The sequence below is a fragment of the Anabrus simplex genome, chromosome 4 (genome assembly GCF_040414725.1).
Source record: "Anabrus simplex isolate iqAnaSimp1 chromosome 4, ASM4041472v1, whole genome shotgun sequence".
NCBI lineage: Eukaryota > Metazoa > Arthropoda > Insecta > Orthoptera > Tettigoniidae > Anabrus > Anabrus simplex.
Window position 1 is genome coordinate 423,726,198 of NC_090268.1, and position 19,075 is coordinate 423,745,272.

General features: G+C 37.6%; 1 protein-coding gene across 1 annotated transcript in view; it reads left to right on the forward strand.

Moving 5' to 3' along the window:
* The window catches only part of LOC136872312 (uncharacterized), a 256,624-nt gene that overhangs the window by 206,928 nt on the left and 30,621 nt on the right, over window positions 1–19,075 (forward strand). The window contains exons 19-21 of the mRNA XM_068227426.1: window positions 2,885–3,070; window positions 6,303–6,372; window positions 14,664–14,790. Of these exons, the coding sequence (XP_068083527.1) occupies window positions 2,885–3,070; window positions 6,303–6,372; window positions 14,664–14,790 (383 nt within the window). The remainder of the gene's footprint in view (window positions 1–2,884; window positions 3,071–6,302; window positions 6,373–14,663; window positions 14,791–19,075) is intronic.

Consider the following 19,075-nt stretch of genomic DNA (forward strand, 5'->3'; position numbering starts at 1 on the left):
TATTTTTACTTCCTTTCACACTCCCCACTCAAGTGAATTTTCCAAAATCAAACAGTACCCGTTTCTTTAAAAGAGCTTCCAAATACCAATTATCATGACTTTAACATCTTTTGTTTTTGAGATATATGTATCCTCGTAAAAGGAATTTATCTCCGTTTTTATCCCCCCTCCCCTACCAAGTTGATTCCTCCACCAAATGCGTGTTTCTTTATTTTTAAAGGAGATTCCAAATACCAGTTTTCAAGTTTGTAACATCTTCAGAATTTTTGGTATGTAGGCTATATACATTTTCATACAAATAATTCAACTAATTTTTCAATTCTTTCATCCCCCTGCCCCAAGGGGTTTTCCCGAAAACCAAAGAATACATGTTTCCTTATTTTTAAAGGCGATTCCAAATACCAATTTTCACGTCTGCAACATGTTAAGTTTCTGAGATATACTGTAGATATGCTAATTTTAAAAATTCACCCCCTTTTTCAGTTCCTCTTAAGTGGATTTTCTGAAAAATAATTAATGTATCTTTAATTTTATAGGGAATTCCCAATACCAGTTTTCAAATCTGTAATATGTTACGTGTCTGAAATAATTTGCAGATATAGTCTTTTTTAAAATTCACCCCATTTGTCACTCTTGTTCACAGCCTATTCATCAGATTATCCAAAAACACAAAAATAAGTATTTCTTCATTTTCAAGGGAGATTCCAAATTTCAATTTTCATTCCTATAACATCTTCAGTTTTTGAGATATAAGTCTCCTCCTGAAAGGTCTTCAACCCCTTTTCCCCCTTTTTTCATCCCCCTTAATGGGATTTTCCAAAAACAAACAAATACATGTTTCTTTATTTTTAAAGGAGATTCCGAATACCAATTTTTACATCTGTAAACGTTTTTGAGTTTTTGAGATATAGATCTCATTTTAAAAATTCATCCCCCTTTTCACCACCTTAGCGACGGAATATCCAAAAATACTGCCTTAGCAAGCACCTATATATTAATATGACTGTATCCCCAAAATTTCATTTCTTTATGTCCAGTAGTTTTGGCTCAGCAATGATGAATCAGTCAGTCAGGACAAGTTATTTTATATATATAGATTTCTGCATTACAAATTTGTGAAATAAATACATTACAAGTTCACTTCAAGCCAATATAAAACAAAAGAAAGGAATAAAATGACAAAACGAACTGAAACAATTTTAGCATTGGTTGTGAAGAGAGCGGAATGCTCAGCGCACGACTACTAACGTAATTGAACAAGTGAGCGAAATGCTCATGACGCAACCACTTTAGTATTAGAATGACACATAATTCTCAGACTTAAATATTATGCTGGAAAATAACGCTGAAATAATTGGTGAACTATTTGTGTTCATATTATGTGATAAGTATCATGTCCATCAACACGTCCATATCATTGACAGATGCATTTAAGTTAACTATTTATTAGAAAAATATAAAATTTACCGGGTGAGGGAAACCCTCAGGTGCAACCATTTATGTGCCAACAACCACATGACCACTGCCGGGTTAAAAGTAGAAAAGATCATAATGTGAGGATAAAATTGGAATTTAAGAGAATAAATTGGGGCAGATATTATTTTCTAAAATAAGGACTAATGGACTGGAATAATTTACCAAGGAAAATATTTGATAAATTTCCAAGTTCTTTGAAAATGTTTAAGAAAAAGCTAGAGGTACAACTGACAGCCCTACATGGAGATTTCAGGTAATTTATGATTTGATGTTACTGAAGCTTCCTTTGAAAGTTTCACGCCCTCTACAACAAAAATAAATACAGGATAATTCCTGGACCCCCTGTGTTTGATGGATGCACATGTAGAATATACCCACGGTATCCCCTGCCCGTCTTAAGAGGCAACTAAAAGGGGCAACCAAGGGATGATCAAATTAGAACCATGAGACTACTTGTAATTAGTACCATCACGCAGGGAACACCATGGGTCGCATTTACTTGCGCAAAGTACCACTATGTTAGGTACGCAATAGGTTTGTGATTAGTAGCGACAGTGTGTGAATCAGGATGAGGGTCTTACAGTACCTGTGATTCGTACCCCTATATGAGCAACACCATGGGATGAGCGACACTATGGTTCTGCCTTGTCTATTATTAGTTCCCTCTATGTGAGGAATACCATGGAATAGTTCGGGTCTCTGAGGTTAGTCCACTTATGTGAGGAATGCCATAGGTTTGCGTTGCCTTTAAATAGCGCTGCAATGTGCGAAACACCATAGGTCTGTGTTACATGTGCGCATTACACTACCTGTGAACAGTACCATATGTGTAGAATACCACGAGTCTACGCTACTTTTGATTAGTACTGCCAAATGACAAATAGCATGGTTCTACTTTCCTAGCAATAAGTACCATTACGAGGGGCCGATGACCTGGATTTTGGACCCGTTTTGACTACAGGCATAATCGATTCAGCATCGTGCTATAGAAGCAGTCCCTTGGTCAGTAATACTATTGTTTTGTGCCAGCTTCTGTGCATGTGAGGCACTGTGGGTCGGTTCCACTAATCGTTTTAAATTAATATTCATCTATCCATTCATTCTTTGTCCTCATGCTTTGAATTCTGGTCAGTGGAGGATTTTGGCCTTTTAATTTCTCATAACATTTCATCTCATTTCATACCATTAGAGGCCAATGTCCTCGATATTAGGCTTCTTTAAGCAACAAGCATCGTCGTCATCATCAACGATAATTCCTAGGGCGATAGGCATATTTTTATTCATTTTTTAAAGCTCTAGAATATTTCTCCATTTTCGGTCTTTGAAATAGTGGTGCTGGTATAATGTTATATTGCATAAGACATGTTACACCAAATGTAATAACTCTAGTTTAGTGTAACTGTTCTAGGGAGCAAGTGGCACACTCATAGGAAGATGATCACACCGACCTTCCACTTTAAGATACTGGAATCCTTCATGGATGTGTTCATTGAGAAGAGTAACATCTTAGTGGAGAAGCTGAAGAAAGAAGTTGACAATTCTGGATTTAACATCTATCCTTACCTCACAAACTGTACTCTCGATATAATATGTGGTAAGTTAATTATATTATTGGCTATTTTAACACTAGAAATCAGGTAGACAGATAGATATAGTTTCTTACTTTTTTAATTTAAATTTTGCTTTACATCGCACCAACACACATGGGTCTTATGGCGACAATGGGATAGGAAAGTGCTAGGAGCAGGAAGCAATTGGACATGCGTTAATTTAGGTACACCCTAGCATTTGCCTGGTGTGGAAATGGGAAACCAAGCAAAACCATTTTGAGGCCTACTGACAGTAGGATTCGAATCCTCTATGTCTTGAATGCAAACTGACAGCTGCGTGTACCAGACCATGCAGCCACCCACTTGGTATATATAGATAGATAGATAGATTTACCTAGCTAAGTTAGAGACACTTGTCCCTGTCTTACACTTAATGAATACTCTATATATACAGGTTTGTTATTCAGAAAAAAGGAGCTGCAGCCACTCACTCGGTATAGATAGATAGATAGATTTACCTAGCAAAGTTAGGGACACTTGTCCCTATCTTACACTTAATCGATACTGTATATATACAGGTTTGTTATTCAGAAAAAAAGGAGCTTTCTGTATTAACAGGGTAACACAGATCGCATGTGATAAATATGACTTCTTGCTCGAAAAGGGACCTAAAGTCAGATTTTTCAATTTTGATATTTTTGTGGTTTTAAAATTAGCATAAGATACTGAGCACTGTAGAAAAGAGTTCATGTTTCTCGGTGCAATACTCAAGAAAATATTAATTATTGACTGTTCCTATTAAGAAAACTGTATTTTGAGAAAATCTCTATTACAGCTTTCACTAATTTTCCTACCAATTGTACAAAGTTTTCATGACATTGAGTGGTGAAGACTCGAATGGCTGTGTAACACAATTTGTTAACACTTTCAACATTATGCCCAGATGGGATATGGCCACACTGCTTTCCTTATTGTGGATGGCGCCTGTATCCCATACAGGCATGATTTTCTTACATGTTCATAGGCAGCTGCATGTATCCTATATGGTTCTCGTCCCTTGCTTGGAGATATTCATTTGTCTAGTGTCCACTAGAATGCAGCAGTTATTGGGAAGTTCAAACCTAAGTGATAAGAAGGGTAGTTTCGCCTTGCCATGACCTTTACCGAAGCACTCGATGGGTCGGGTGCTTAGCACGTCGAATATATCATGCTGTCATCTGTGTTACTGTATATATATGTTCTCACGCCGACTCAATGATAGTGATATCTTGGATATTTCATCAGGAGAATTGGGTTCAGAAACAAATGACAGTGATGAATACTCTACTTACGAACTAGATAACATAACAAGTGATAGTTTGGGCAAGAGTTTTGTTACGTCTCTTTTGAGTGCAAGTTTTTTAGCTGCATTATTTTCCTCTGAATACAAAGGATACAAATACTTCATCCCTCCCAAAATTTTGGCTTATTTTTTCACTTAGACGAAGAGACACAGGCTAATGATTCACCTGTGCTGTGAAAAGAAAGTACTGTAGGTGGTGGTGCAAGGAGTGCAAGGTTGTACCATGCAGAGCCCAATGTTTTCAGAGCTACTATACCGAAATAAACTAAGTTATTCCTAAATAAGTAAATTTTTTATTTCAAATGTACTTGTGTTTATTTGTGGCTTAAGTAGCCATATTAAATGATTTAATTTTATTGTTTGAGCAGGCTTATTGGTAAAACTTGAATGTAAAAGTTTTTTCTCAAACATTTTTTATTGTTTTCATAAGACTAGTATAATTAAATTACTTTAGATATGTACTTCCTGACTAACATCTTCATTTTAGATGACTGAAACCTCCATATGATACAGAAATCAGATATGTACTATGTTTCACTATTGTATAATAATGTATTAAAATCCAGTAAAAAGTCACAGTTCACTGTCAGTGTCCATGTTGAAATATGGTAGTCTTGAAAGTGTTAAGAAGACCCGTAGGTAGCACAAGAATTCAAAACATAGAATTGCGTCATGCATTAGTTACCCTATGGACATTTTCTTTGTTCTTGTTTTAATAATCTAAATTTGATAATGGTTTAGTACTTTTGTTATTTAGCTGAAGACATCCACTAGGTGGATAATTGCTATCAGGTGATGTCTTTTATCTGATTAAATAGTGTATTGAATTGGTGGATCCTTAGCAGTTGTATATGTTTTGCAGTGATGCACTATTCAAGTGCATGTGATTGCGATGCCGAGAAACAGATTACCTATCACTCGCATTATACATGAGTGTTCTTTGAGAGCTTATCATGGCAATGGACAGTAGGCAATGGTATGATTATAAACAGGGTTGAAAGTCTGGTTGTGAGTTTCACTAATAGGAAAAGTCCTCTCAGTTTTAATTACTGCATTGATGGGGAGAATGTTCCCTTTGGGGATCACTGTAAGTACCTAAGTGTTAATATAAGGAAAGATCTTCATTGGGGTAATCACATAAATAGGATTGTAAATAAAGGGTACCAATCTCTGCACATGGTTAAGAGGGTATTTAGGGGTTGTAGTAAGAATGTAAAGGAGAGGGTATATAAGTCTCTGGTAAGACCCCAACTAGAGTATGTTTCCAGTGTATGGGACCCTTACCAAGATTACTTGATTCAAGAACTGGAAAAAATCCAAAGAAAAGCAGCTCGATTTGTTCTGGGCGATTTCCGACAAAAGAGTAGCATTACAAAAATGTTGCAAAGGATGGGCTGGGAAGACATGGGAGAAAGGAGACGAGCTGCTCAACTAAGTGGTATGTTCGGAGCTGTCAGTGGAGAGATGGCATGGAATGACACTATTAGACAAATTAGTATGAGTGGTGTCTTTAAAAGTAGGAAAGATCACAATACGAATATAAAGTTGTAATTCAAGAGGACAAATTTGGGCAAATATTCATTTGTAGGAAGGGCAGTCAGGGATAGGAATAACTTACCAAGGGAGATGTTCAATAAATTTCCAACTTCTTTGCAATCATTTAAGAGAAGACTAGGAAAACAACAGATAGGCAATCTGCCACATGGGCGACTGCCCTATATGCAGATCAGTATTGATTGGACTTCAGGGAATCTGTGCACGTAACACCTAACTCAGTGGAGTATCTAAGGAGCTTGGACATTTGTTTTGAATTATGTAAATATGTATGTATCCATGTTGTTCTTGTACAATTAATGTTGTTTTACTCTATGCCATACAGTTAATAATAACTATATACATACAATAATGCTGATGAAGTTCTTTTCTGTCACTAGAAACTGCTATGGGAACAGCTATAAATGCTCAAGAGGCAACTGGCTCAGAATACGTGTCTGCAATTTATGAGTGAGTAGCCTAAACTTTTATTCCCAGTATTTTGAAGAGCGGTTCTTTGACTGTAATAATCCAAGGGGAGATATAAAAGAAACTTAGAACAAACATGAGGATGTCTAATGATTGCTTGCTTGTTTTACTTCAATGATTAATGCTGTGCCCGTTCGCACGTCCACGACAGATTACAAAATGGCGCCGACCGAAGGTATGGGCCATGTAATCTATTGCAATCAAGGAATAGTCACCTGTTGTGATGTTATAGAGGGCCATATACGTCATGGAATGGTCAAGTATTCGAGTAAAACGGACAGTGGACGGTCTACAGTATTGTTTTCAACAAAAATAGAAAAAACATTATTATTAAAAAACTTCATCTTGAATTTTCACGACAACGAGAGCGGACGCAATCATCGTCAGCGGAATAATTCTTGAGCAGAAGCAAAGGATCGCGCATAAGAAAAGAAATATTTCAACGATTGAATAACAATAAAGAATAAGTTTTCGTCAAGATTCAAAAGCAATTCAGACGAAAATAGACGTACTGAAGTCGTTACATACGAAATTGCGGATACGTCGAAGAGCTACGAAGAAAAATAAAAATAAATAAAATTAAGGATTAAAGACGTCAGAGAAGAATAGCATAAATGGCTGTATACTGCAATATAATCTTCAACTTTGAGACTGACAAGAAGATGATCAAGATGATGTGCTAAATTCACATGATGGACCGACCTGGGAACAATTCATCTTACCTTACGACCAGGCAATGACGAGGAAGGCGACGGGTAACCATCCGATCGAACCATGACGAAGGAAGGCAACGGGAATCCAGATAGTACTTCCAGAACAAAGAAGCGGATGACGTACCATATGTTCAACCCGTGACCGAACCGAAGACCCAACTACATCCATATGGGAACGGAACAGCTGGACCAGGGACAACCATGAGCGAGCTAAGTCATTCATAATATTTTGTCGCATAATTTTTGGTTTGCCTACACATGTACCTTAGGTATGTGCCAATGGGCTAATTGTAGACCGATAAATATGGCAATGCAAGTGAGGATTACCAACGATGTGTGAGATAATTAAGTTCGCAGTTACGATTTAGTAATATAGCAATAGTTTATGCTATATCGACCAGGATACTTGTAGGAAGCGTGAGGTTTGAAGAGAAATGTGAAACAGCTGATTGAAATGACATACTGGGAGATTATAGAGATTTCATTGAAGTAATGCTTAAAGTTGACGTCACGAATGGTTGTGCGCGGTGTAGAAAGAAACAAATGGAATTACGCATTGTTTGGTTCATAGAAAGGGCAATGAACTCGTCCGTAGGTTATGAGAAGCTGTGACTTGTAAATATTATTAAGAAACTGTGTGGTATTTTAACGTAGTCGTGAAGTTGGGAACGCGATATAAAATTATGGAGGCTACGGTGTTAATATTAAATGGATGTTGTAATAAGAATATGATTATGGTAATTGGATGAAAGATTCGAATTATATATATAGTGATATGAGATGTTTTACGCGATGCAGGATCATCGTGTACCTGCAAGTTGAGATATGCCACACCACAAGTTTATTTTATGATTTATTTGCGTAAGAGTGCCCACACCGCTGGAGCTACACAAGCCAAGGTACGAACTGGATTTTCTATTATAGATGTATGCTCGTGACGTAATCGTATGTCAGTGTAGATGATTATAATGAACATTAGAATACTACGATACTTTGAATAGCTGTAGTTAGCCAGATGCATTACGACGCCGATATATATGAGATTATGTTTTCTAAACCTCGCGGCATAGCGCTTCCATACTAATTGTCAGAGAGAAAAGTAGCTTGCATTGTAGTTGAATGTTATTGGAATATAACTATAGAAAGGGACATTGAACCTAAAAGGACATGTGTAAGACAGCCAAAGATTATGTTGAAATTAGATAGATAGCTAGATCGATTAATATTCTCCGTTTGAACGTACATTTCTTTAACGAACTTCAGCTAGGGAAAGGCTAGAGTAGGAGCCGCATTTACCAGGCACTAGGAAAGAATGCCTTAGTTCGTAAATAGTTATCCACGCACAACGAGATCGTTGCAACAAAATCATGACTTCGGATTTCACTCAAAAATTATCTTGATTCCTTAGAACTATTTTCGATTTCCTTTGATTTATTCAGGCTTAATTTACATGTATGTTAATTTAGTCAGACTTAACTTATTAGTGTATTCGAGATGCATTTCGGCTGGATATTGTATCCAAGTGAGACTGGTATAATCAGACTAAAGAAAGTGAACTATCGGAACTAGTTAATTGTGTCGGTGTTATACTTACATTCCAAATCCGAGGTGGACCTCAGATGTGTCCAGTGATCTATTGTAAATGTGTAAATATTGAACTTCTACTTCACAAAGGAACTGATCATCTTAATAATTTTAAAATACTGAATATTATTTTTCGTTTTATTTTGCGAGCCAGCGCTGACTCATTCTCCATACGTATTTCAGTCAATTTAAAATAATACGTGCATAATATGGAAATTTAATAACTTAATATTTTATTAATAAATGTCTTGTTATTTTTCTATAATTGCTGGTGTCATGAATTCTTTAATTACTGTCTAGTTTGTAAGTTAATTAATAGCTAAGAAAGGTACCGTGTAATTAAGTGTTCATTTAACCATGGTAAGTTCTCTCGAGGTCAATACTCTGATAAAGTTGTCGACGATGATCATTATTATGTCATGAGTATCGATAGGTGTCACCCGTGAGTTGGAATTCTCTTGACTCACGTAAAGCGAATTCTACAGTAAGATTACAAGTCTTACTTTCCATAAGTAAACCCTGAGGTATCCGCTGAGCGACTCCATTTCGTCAAACTAGGCTGCCCAACGACGAGTAAGAAAATGGAGGTATCGGGTAAGGAATGTGATCCGTCTTTGCGGTTACAATGTATATTTCTTGAAACATAAAGAATTTAATTCCTATTAGAAATTGCTGTTGTTTCTTATGAAAGTAAAAGAATACTGTAAGTCAAACTATACTGAACAGTGAATATGGCTATATTAGGCCAATATACAGGATGGTCGGAAACAACGTGAACCGGGTATATGAGCATTGGAAGGTTGGTCATACTGATAAATAATTTGAAAGGAATAATTCGATATCTTGCACCGTTGTCATTTTATCAGCTGCTGAATTTAGCCAATCAGATCGCTATGCAGGCAAATTCAAACGGGCTTTGTGAGGCGGTGTTGCTAAATCTGCATGTGGCTTAAGACCAGCTTTGTTCATATGACCTGTTTCAGCTAATGATGGTGTCCATAGACACCGAAACCGGTACTGAATAAAAAATGTTGTGAACCTATTAACAACATATTATGTATTGAGAAAAGGTGGATCATTCAAATTTCCCTCTATTGTATGTTATCTCCTTTCACCACAGACCAGATATGAAAATTTTAATGTTGAAAAATTATAACAGCATGAAATATCGAATAACTTTTTCAAACGATTTATCAGTATGTCCAACCCTCTTACCCGGTTCACGTTGCTTCCAACCCCTCTGTATAAATACATTGAGTTTCCTGAAGGTGTGGCAAAAACCACAAAAATGAAAGAAAATGAACAATATTAAGACTTATTTTGCCAAGAAATGTATCTACAGAATGTTTTTGCAATGCTCAGTCATCTATGAGATTTACTGGAGTGACAATGCAGCTGTCATTGTTAGTCTTGTGTATCATTTACCAGGTGCTGGAGCATTGTGTATGTAGCTGTAGAATGTTGATACCATAAAGACGCACACACAAAATGCTGTCAGTTGTGTACACTATTTTATTTACAAATTATTTACCCATTATACACACACAAACAAACAAAACACTGCTACAAAGAAGCAGAAGAAGACTGAAGACTGCAACACTTGCATGTCAACCAACTACCAATGTAACAAATTCACACACTTGATTAACACTTTCAACACTACCATATTTTAACATGGATCTTGGCTGTGAACTGGGTCTTTTTGCTAATTTTTAACATGTTATTATGGAACAGCGAAACATATTACATGTCTGATTTTTGTACTGTATGAATATGTCAACCATCCAAAATGAAGATGTTAATCAACAAGTGAATATCTGAAGTAATTTAATTATACTAGTCTTATGAAAAACATGAAAAAAATAGTACGGAATTTTTTTTTACATTGAGGTTATACCAATAAGCTTGCTCAAACAATAAAAATAATCATTTAATGCGACTACTTAGGCCACAAATAAACACAAATGCAGTGGAATAAAATATTTACCTATTTAGGAATAGTTTGTTTTCGTATGGTAGTCCTGAAAACATTCGACTCAACAATCGACTGGCAAATCCTGTCTGATAAAAGGGATCAGTAGACCAATAATCACTAAGTTTGGGTAGCTTCACCACACACATATGCAAATTTGTTGCAAAAAACCAATAAATTTTGTGAAGTTTAACTGCAGACCATCGGTGCCACATGGAATGTTCCTTCAGTTTGCCATGACATTTCATTGCCGCAATTGTCATACCTGCATGTCTGTTAGTTTCTGTTTTTATATTTTTGATCACATCGTCACTAAAAAATTTACTGAAACAATCCATTTCATCACTCCCCGCGCAAAACTGAGTAGAACCAGATGCCGACTGGAAGACAGGTAGCTGTGGTTGGTCATCTGTTTCTGACCATTCGTCATCAGGTTCAGATGATCTAGCAGATGTTCCCGGCACAGGTGAATCATCAGCCTGCGTCTCTTCATCTAAATGAAAAAAAAAAACCCCAAATTTCTGTAGGCAAAGTATTTCTATCATTTGTATTTGGAGTAAAATAATACAGCTAAACACTTACATTCCAAAGTGACATAATAAATAAAAATCTTACCTGAACTATCGCTTGATACGTTATCCGGTTCGTAAGCAGGGTCGTCATAACTTTCATCCATCTCTGAACCCACTTCTCCCAATAAAATATCCAAAATATCACCATCACTGAGCCGGCGCGAAGACGTGTTTACACAGTAACACAGCTGACAGCGTGACAGATTTGGCGCGTGCAACACACGGCATACCGAGTGCTTCGGTAGAGGTCACGGCAAGGAGAAAATACCCTGTTTATCGTTTCAGTTCAAAATTCCCGATAACTGCTGCATTCTAGTGGTCACTAGATGAACTATTACCTCCAACCAAGGGACGGGAACCATACGTGATACGTGCAGCTGGATATAAACACACGAGAAAATCATGCCCGTTTCCCGTACGGGCATAGTGTTAAAAGTGTTAACTACTTGCACTCATAACTCGCACTAACACAGCTCCACTCAACCCTCAAGTCTGCCTCTTTAGATACATTTCCTGGCCAGTCTTCTAGAAGAATATGACACACCATGTTTTCTTGTGATTTCGAGAGTCTCCAATAGCCCATTTACAATGAATAGATTTTTCTGTAACTCTCTAGTTCCAACCTTACGTTGTTCTGGACTATTACTGTATGTTGCACAACATTGCAGTGGATTCATACATCATATTTACAGGTAATATTCAATTATATACTATTAATTATGTGTTTTTACATTAAATAAACTCATATTAATATACATACAACAGGTGTTTCATGACATAACCTCACAAATAACACACAAGTAATAAGACCATGATTTATACCAAATAAACACCAGACATAACTACATAAATAATACTGATACTAATAGATATAATCAACTTTATAGACACACTTCACAAGTCATGATAATAATAATAATAATAATAATAATAATAATAATAATAATAAAAAAAATATTTCCATTATTTACCCTTGAGTTAGAAAATTGTTTCCAAATTATACTAGTCCATTACACTTGCATCAAGAATCACACAGAAAACTAACTGTCAAAACACCTTTTTACCTGGGTGTAGAGCTCTGAATCGTGACGTATCCAGGATTCCCTGTTTTCTGTTATTGGGCCTAGGATCTTTACAAGAATTATTTTCTATCTGAATTCCAGGTTTTCAATCATGCTTTTTCTCTTTAGTGACAAACCATAGCATATAGAGTTTCTGGGTAGATGACTGTAGTGTAGTCATGCTTCAAAATGCATGACAGGTATCACTTGTTTCAGTACTGTTAACCCTGAAGTGGCCTCATACAATTTTAGTCGTCACAACAGGTCCCTCAGACCCATGTTTCTCTTTGTCATTTTATTTTCTAATTTAATGATTTCTTCAGTGCTATTATTTTTGTGATATTATTTCATTTATTTGAACGCCTTTGACGTGAATATAATTTACATTGAACAACTTTCTTCAAAATTACAGTATTTTTTAAAATATATGGAAAAATTGAACTATTTCTCTAAACATGTAAAGAAACAAAAACATTTAACTTAAAACACTGTTTTGGAAAACATTTATTACTTAGGTGAAAATCAACAGGCATAAATCTTCCTATTCAGTTAATTTTTACACTCCTTCCATCAATCATTTTCCCAAGTATTTTGCATATGAAATCATAGAAAAAAATACAAAATTTGTCATCTACGTCTGAATTTCGTAACATGATACATGAAAACAAAAATCTAATTCTTTTTGAAACAAACTGAAGGATATACCAACATCAGTTCAATCAACTTCTATGTAAATACAGCAAGCAAATTGTACATATTTTCCACAAATATAGTTTTGGCACTTGGGACAGAAGAAGGATGTCTATCTTTACTTCATCGGTTACATTATTACTTTCATCTCCACCAAGACCTTCTTCATTTGGAGATTCCTTTAACATGGAATAATCCAGACTGCATTAGCTTCATAATTGTAAAAGAACAGTCAAAATATACTGAAGCAACAACAAGAGTTTTAAAAATAATGGCCTGCAAAAATGGTTGCATTGGGTTGGCCAGACCCGACAAGAGCATGCGCAATGAAATGTCGAGAACAAATGAAGTTTGACTGTTGCGTTTCATGGGGAGAAAGGAGCTAGGAAGTGCTTGGTGCATGCTGGCGACAGGGACAATAAAAAACATATTGAACCAGGTCTCTGCGACCCAGTGCATGCTTCTAAGCAGGGACTGGATGCGGGAGGAGCTTTCACTGGACATTTAAAGAATGGCATACCGGTACCTATGCACCAAACTGTTTTATAATACCATATATTCCAAATTTGCAATTATATTTATTGGAACTAGCTTTTAGGCCTCCATTTATAATGTGTTTAGCTTCATTGTCATTGAAGTGTGGAAATTTGCATATGGATTAAAATTTGTCTAGAGATATAACAGATCCAGAAAAGGGACGTGACAGTGGTACAGTTTCTTGAACAGTAAGACTTAAAAGTTTGTTTTTGCATCATTCCCATCAGCATGATGAGAGCTAAGGTAATGTACATCTCATTTTCTGTGACTAGAATAAATTCTCTTATCGTAGATCAAAATGAAAATAACATTCCTCAGGACTTTATATAATGCTAAGCACAGCAATTTGTTTCTGTTACAATCAGGTGGACGAGTTCAAGTGAAAAAAGAAAACAGTTTGACAGCTTTAACTGGTTCCACAAGATTTACAGCTAACCAAGGGGTCCACACACCATACAATATGTTTATTTCTTGCATAGTTATCCATCTTTCCAGTGAAAATTACACACAGCATTACCACAACCAGCATGAATACTGTCGGAAACAACAGTCCCTTTTGTATCATTTCACCCTCATCACGGTCTAACTCAGCGACATCAGCATCGCTGTCATCAGAATTGTCGCTAAAATTATAATTACTAATCCTCATAATCACTAAAACACTAATTTAATATTCCTTATACAGCATCATAAGAAAAATTATCCTAATTTACAGACGCCATTGCGGGAAAAGTACACGAGCGAATAGTCAATTAATTTTACACATCGATAACGAGGCGAAAAATTGTTAAAATGGATTGATAGATAAATGAAACAAAATAATGAAGCTTTATTTAGATGGGTGCGAAGAGACCTCGGTTGTAGTTTGAAGGAAACTCATGAGGACAATGCAGATGTGGTGGAATGTGTGTCAGACACGTCACTCTACCACAGCAGACAGCTACTCCATGCTGTTAGGTTAATGTTGATTTAATGTGCCATCTCTGTTCATATAAGTAGATGCCTTTCAATCTCCAAGGTCACAATTTGATCAACATTAAGCATACTGGTACATGAGCTAAGGGCCTTACTCCTCATAAACTGACCTCCTAACTGGAGGACAGCTCTTTGAAAGAAAGCCTTGAAGTTTTTCTGTTTATTTCAGAATTGCTGAAATCACAATCCAGCGCTTGCTAAGACCATGGTTGTACTTGGACTTCATCTTCTACTTATCTCCAATGGGCAGAAAGTACAAAGCAGACATTGCAGTTCTTCATGGTTTCACTAAGAAGGTAAGTTTCCCTTCTTTTTCAGCATGGTAATCAAATGTTATCATTTAAATTTTGGCATTCCAAGAGTTTTACCTATATAACTTGGGTTAGTAAACCTTCTATTCATCATTTTTTAAAGAATGCATTCCTGCATTTATCATACAGAAAGTTCAGAACTAGGAAACCTTGCTTCAGATCAGTCAGTGAAATAATGCACACCAGGCATGTCAAAGTCACGAGCTGACTGAGAACTCTGCATGTACAAGAAATAGCATTTACAAGCACTAGCCAGGATGTTATCAGACAGTGCAAGCCTCAGGGTGTGTTCATTACACATTTGTAACTACGGTACTCCATGCAATACATGTATATATTCTTTCATATAAGGATATTTCTAGAAAATAGAATAGAACTCAGAGAATTTGAGTAGGTGAAGTGTTACCTAATCCTGCCATAGGGCAGCATTATTGGAGTTTTACATTTTCTTATATATATAAATGATACGAGTAAAGATCAAGAATCACAGATAAGGATACTTGCGGTTATATTGTATGGAGTAGTGAATTAGTTGCAGGATTATGAGCGACTGCAGGGGGACTTACAACAATGTACTGAGATGGACAGCAGACAATGGTATGAATGCAAATGGGATCAAAAGTTAAGTTGTAAGTTTCACCAAGAGGAAAAGTGTCTCAGTTTTAATTATTGCGTTGATGGGGTGATGTACCTCATGGGGAACAATGTAACAACCGAGGTGTTAATAAAAGGAATGCTCTTCATTGGGGTAATAATGAAGTACTGTAGTTACAAAAGGGAGTGTTTAGGGGTTGTAGTAAGGATGTAAAGGAGAGGGTGTACAATTCTCTGGTAAGACCGCAGTTATAGGATGGTTCCAGTGTATAGGACCATCACCAGGACTACTTGATACGAGAACTGGAAAACATTCAAAGGTAAGCAGCACGATTTGTTCTGGGAGATTTACAACAAAGGAGTAGTGTTATGAAAATGTTGCAAACTTTGTGCTGGGAAGACTTGGGAGTAAGGAGACGAACTGCTCAACTAAGTGGTATGTTTTGAGCTGTCAGTAGTGAGTTGGTGTGGAATGACATAAGTAGAAGAATAAGCTTGAGTGGAGATTGAATGGAGAGTAGGAAAGATCATAATATGAAGATTAAGCTGGAATTCAAGAGGAGAGATTGGGACAAATATTCATTTATAGGATGAGGAGTGAGAGATTGGAATAAATTATCAAGGGAAATGTTTGATAAATTTCCAAGTTCTTGAAAACATTTAAGGAAAAGCTAGGTAAACAAGCATAAATAATTGCAAATATTAGGGAAGCAATTGTTAGGGAATCTGCCACCTGGGCAATCACCCTAAATGCAGATCATTGATGATTGAGATTGATTGAGACATACATAATTAAATGTGTTCAAGATAGCGTTTACAAAAAATGTGCCGAACAACATGCTTTGTAATCATTGTGTATCAGAAAAATAAATAATTACTTTAAAGGTTGCCATAAACTATGATGTACTAAATAAAAGGCATTTATCATTTTAGGGGATTAACATGCTCAACTCTCTATGAACATTATGAAGCAGAATAATACTGAATACTACACCGCTACCTAATCGCTTCTGCAGTAAAACGTCATGCTTTCATAAACTTAAACAAAAGAAAATAGGCTATGATATTATAAACTTAAACAAAGGAAAATAGGCGGCATCTCATCAAGCAACAGTGTTGATACAGAAGTACACAAACACACACTAACAAATTACTGTGTCAATCCTTATGGCACAGCTTATGCAGCTGAATGTTTCAACCATCACTTCAAATACACTGACTGACAGAGCAAATGCAACACCAAGAAGGAGTGGTTCGAAAGGGATGAAAGTTGGGGAAAAAACAGAGACGGCACGGACGAATAATTGATGTTTATTTCAAACCGATATGCAGGTTACACAATGCGCACGGCATCGACTCAGTAGGATGTAGGACCACCGCGAGCGGCGATGCACGCAGAAACACGTCGAGGTACAGAGTCAATAAGAGTGCGGATGGTGTCCTGAGGGATGGTTCTCCATTCTCTGTCAACCATTTGCCACAGTTGGTCGTCCGTACGAGGCTGGGGCAGAGTTTGCAAACGGCGTCCAATGAGATCCCACACGTGTTCGATTGGTGAGAGATCCGGAGAGTACGCTGGCCACGGAAGCATCTGTACACCTCGTAGAGCCTGTTGGGAGATGCGAGCAGTGTGTGGGCGGGCATTATCCTGCTGAAACAGAGCATTGGGCAGCCCCTGAAGGTACGGGAGTGCCACCGGCCGCAGCACATCCTGCACGTAGCGGTGGGCATTTAACGTGCCTTGAATACGCACTAGAGGTGACGTGGAATCATACGCAATAGCGCCCCAAACCATGATGCCGCGTTGTCTAGCGGTAGGGTGCTCCACAGTTACTGCCGGATTTGACCTTTCTCCACGCCGACGCCACACTCGTCTGCGGTGACTATCACTGACAGAACAGAAGCGTGATTCATAGGAGAACACGACGTTCCGCCATTCCCTCATCCAAGTCGCTCTAGCCCGGCACCATGCCAGGCGTGCACGTCTATGCTGTGGAGTCAATGGTAGTCTTCTGAGCGGACGCCGGGAGTGCAGGCCTCCTTCAACCAATCGACGGGAAATTGTTCTGGTCGATATTGGAACAGCCAGGGTGTCTTGCACATGCTGAAGAATGGCGGTTGATGTGGCGTGCGGGGCTGCCACCGCTTGGCAACGGATGCGCCGATCCTCGCGTGCTAACGTCACTCGGGCTGCGCCTGGACCCCTCGCACGTGCCACATGTCCCTGCGCCAACCATCTTCGCCACAGGCACTGCACCGTGGACACATCCCTATGGGTATCGGCTGCGATTTGACTAAGCGACCAACCTGCCCTTCTCAGCCCGATCACCATACCCCTCGTAAAGTCGGCTGTCTGCTGGAAATGCCTCTGTTGATGGCGGCCTGGCATTCTTAGCTATACACGTGTCCTGTGGCACACGACAACACGTTCTACAATGACTGTCGGCTGAGAAATCACGGTACGAAGTGGGCCATTCGCCAACGCCGTGTCCCATTTATCGTTCGCTACGTGCGCAGCACAGCGGCGCATTTCACATCATGAGCATACCTCAGTGATGTCAGTCTACCCTGCAATTGGCATAAAGTTCTGACCACTCCTTCTTGGTGTTGCATTTGCTCTGTCAGTCAGTGTATATCAAATCAAATCAAATCAAAATCTCTTTATTTGCAAATGAGGTGTCTACCTCGGTGGCAAATTGCACACTAAAATACATTATTGTCAAGCACTAAATTTTAAATTAACAGGAGACGAAGAAAATTTTCCTAGAATACAATATTATACAATTTACCCTAATAATTTTTTCTATTAAACACACACATCATCCTTAATAAATTTATATTGTTTACAAAATTCTACTTATAATATCTTACAAACATAGTCAACTCATATACAGTACGGTATGTGAAATTACTTCTAATAATACTATACAACTGGTTTAAGATTAAAATTAACATTGAATTTATTTACATATTTATATTTTACCCATTTTGGAACCTAAGTAGCATAACGACCTGCTGCGTCTTAACCAGAGCCCCTTTTGCCACCACTTTTCAGAGTTCCTGAAGGGCCTTCACAGCTACCGTAGCGGTCCCAGGGCCCTCAAAGTCCCCACTGTACTTCAACCCTACAGGCAGTCCCCTACTTGGGCTGTCCAAACTCCTTAGACCAGGGGATGGAATTAATTTAATCACACACATTTTTTATTTACAATATCCTGCACTGGTCAAATGCCCTCTAACATTTAATTTATTATCTCTGTTGTTGTTTATTCTCTTCTTGAATATCTGTACAGATTTTGGAAAAGGATCAAACACTACCCCTGGTAAACTGTTCCACTCCTTCACGCCCTTCCCAATGAAAGAAAATTTACCCCAATCGCTTCTGCTAAAATTCCTTCTAATTTTGTACTTGTGGTCAGCTCTACCAATATAATTATTTTCCAACGGAAGCCTCTCACGGATATCTCTCCATGCTTCTTCTCCTGTATAGGCTCTATATAATCCTATAAGGCTAGTTTTCTCCCTTCTCTTACTTAAAGTTTCCCACCCAAGTTCCTTTAACATTTCTGATACACTACTTTTCTCCTGAAATCCCCTGTTACAAACCTTGCTGCTTTCCTCTGCACACCATCTAGTTCTTTTATTAGGTATTCTTGGTGAAGATCCCAAACACTGT